A 1,798-nucleotide genomic window follows, 5' to 3' on the forward strand; every position below is an offset into this window, starting at 1 on the left:
GGTTACTTTGCTCTTTTTACAAGCGGTCACATTATGTGACGAACTGCACACAATACACACCGTATTTTCAATAACGTATTCATCATCAATATATCTTTTTTTTGGTTGAAATGAGATTTAAATAACGATTTAGAAGACCTTTCTCTTAAAAAGACAATAGCTAAGAAATCCCAATCAATAACTAACAATGCAAATAAAGAATCAGAATGAGTATAGATGAGGAGCTTTAATCATCAACATAACTTTATTATTTCCCTAAAAAAACAATAATTTAAAATTTTTCTTTCTCCCTCTCACTTTTATTTCCTTTTCTTTTCCCCCCTTTTTCATCACTCTCTCTCCCCGCCAATCAAATTTCATATGACAAATAATTTTAATTTTTTTTTTTTTTTTTCAAAAAAGTATATACATACACCAACAAAATAATGGCAACTTTCAACCCACTCCACTTCACTCCATTCCATCCTCCCATCTTCTCTCACCCTCAACTCAACCCCTTTCTCTGTCTTCTTTCTCTCTCTAAAAATTAGTGTTAAGACAACCAAAAAAACTACCCCCAAAAAAAAAAAAATGTTTGAAGAAGCAATATCCTTACTTTCAATTTGGGCATCCATGAATAGTTGGTTAACTCCAACTGTGCTATTCCTTCTCCTCAACCTCATGATCGGCACGATCGCGGTCACTTCCGGCTTCACATCCCACAAACCCTCCCATCACCACCACCACAACCACCAATCACCACCGCATCAACCACCACAACTCCAACCCCAATTATCCCGCTCTCCTTCCGTCCTTCAACGCCTTAAATCGATCAATTTCTACACCTACTACGCCCCGCCACCCACCACCCACTTCCAACAACCACCACCGGCGCCGTCGCCACCGCCACCGGAGCCACCGGAGCAACAACCGGAACCCCACCAACCCACCGTCACAACCACCGTCGCCGCCGTCGACCTCGCCGGAGAAGAAGACGACGACGAAAGACCCACTTTGGATGAAATCTACAGCAGAATTAAGCACGAAAACTCAGTTTCTCACTACAATCGACAAAATTCCGACACTAAACCTTCTGGCGGTGAAATCCCAGTAAAATTATCGAAGAAGATGAAGAAATCTGCTAGTCATAAATCTGCTTTCAACCATTTTCATGTTGAACCAGAAATTCACGAAAATGCTCGTCACACGGCCGTGCCGTCTACTGTTGAAGAGGATTTCGAAGAGGAGAGAGAAAATGCACCACCCGTGCAGATGTTCAAAGAGGAGAGAGAAAGAGAAGAACATGACAATGGTGTTGATGCAAAAGCAGACGATTTCATCAACAGATTTAAGAAACAGTTGCAAATGCAGAGGAATGATTCCATTGTTCGATATAAAGAAATGATTAACAGAACTTCTGCTCAGTAAGCAACCTTGTTCTTAATTAATCAATGGAATTAATTTCTTTCTACCTTTTCTTTTCTTTTTTTTTAAGAAAAAAAAATGTTAATCTCCCCATTTTTCTGGGTTATTATGATTTTTCATTACGGTGTTGATTACGGAGTTTAATTAGTTTTTGGATCAATGAAATATTGATTAAGTTAGTGAAGAAGATTAGTCAGTCGCGGAGGCTCTGGATTAACGCAAATTCTTGTATGAGACGGTTTGGCGGTCAGACGAGGTATTAGTTCGATTTAACTTGATGTTGTGACGGTCAGATAAGGTGTTGACGTGTTGGTAGTCAAGTTCGGGTTGACGTAAATTCTTGTATCAGACGGTGTGACAATCAGACGGGGTATTAGTTCGATTTAACCTAAGG

General features: G+C 39.8%; 1 protein-coding gene across 1 annotated transcript; it reads left to right on the plus strand.

The window, feature by feature from the left end:
• The first annotated feature begins 612 nt into the window (after positions 1-612).
• Positions 613-1,407, plus strand: LOC145593965 (uncharacterized). The gene has a single exon (XM_081650319.1). The coding sequence runs from the start codon at positions 613-615 to the stop codon at positions 1,405-1,407; it is 795 nt and encodes a 264-aa protein (XP_081506445.1).
• The last annotated feature ends 391 nt before the right edge of the window (positions 1,408-1,798 follow it).

This window comes from Chenopodium album, chromosome 19, assembly GCF_948465745.1.
Source record: "Chenopodium album chromosome 19, dcCheAlbu1.1, whole genome shotgun sequence".
NCBI classification, from domain to species: domain Eukaryota; kingdom Viridiplantae; phylum Streptophyta; class Magnoliopsida; order Caryophyllales; family Amaranthaceae; genus Chenopodium; species Chenopodium album.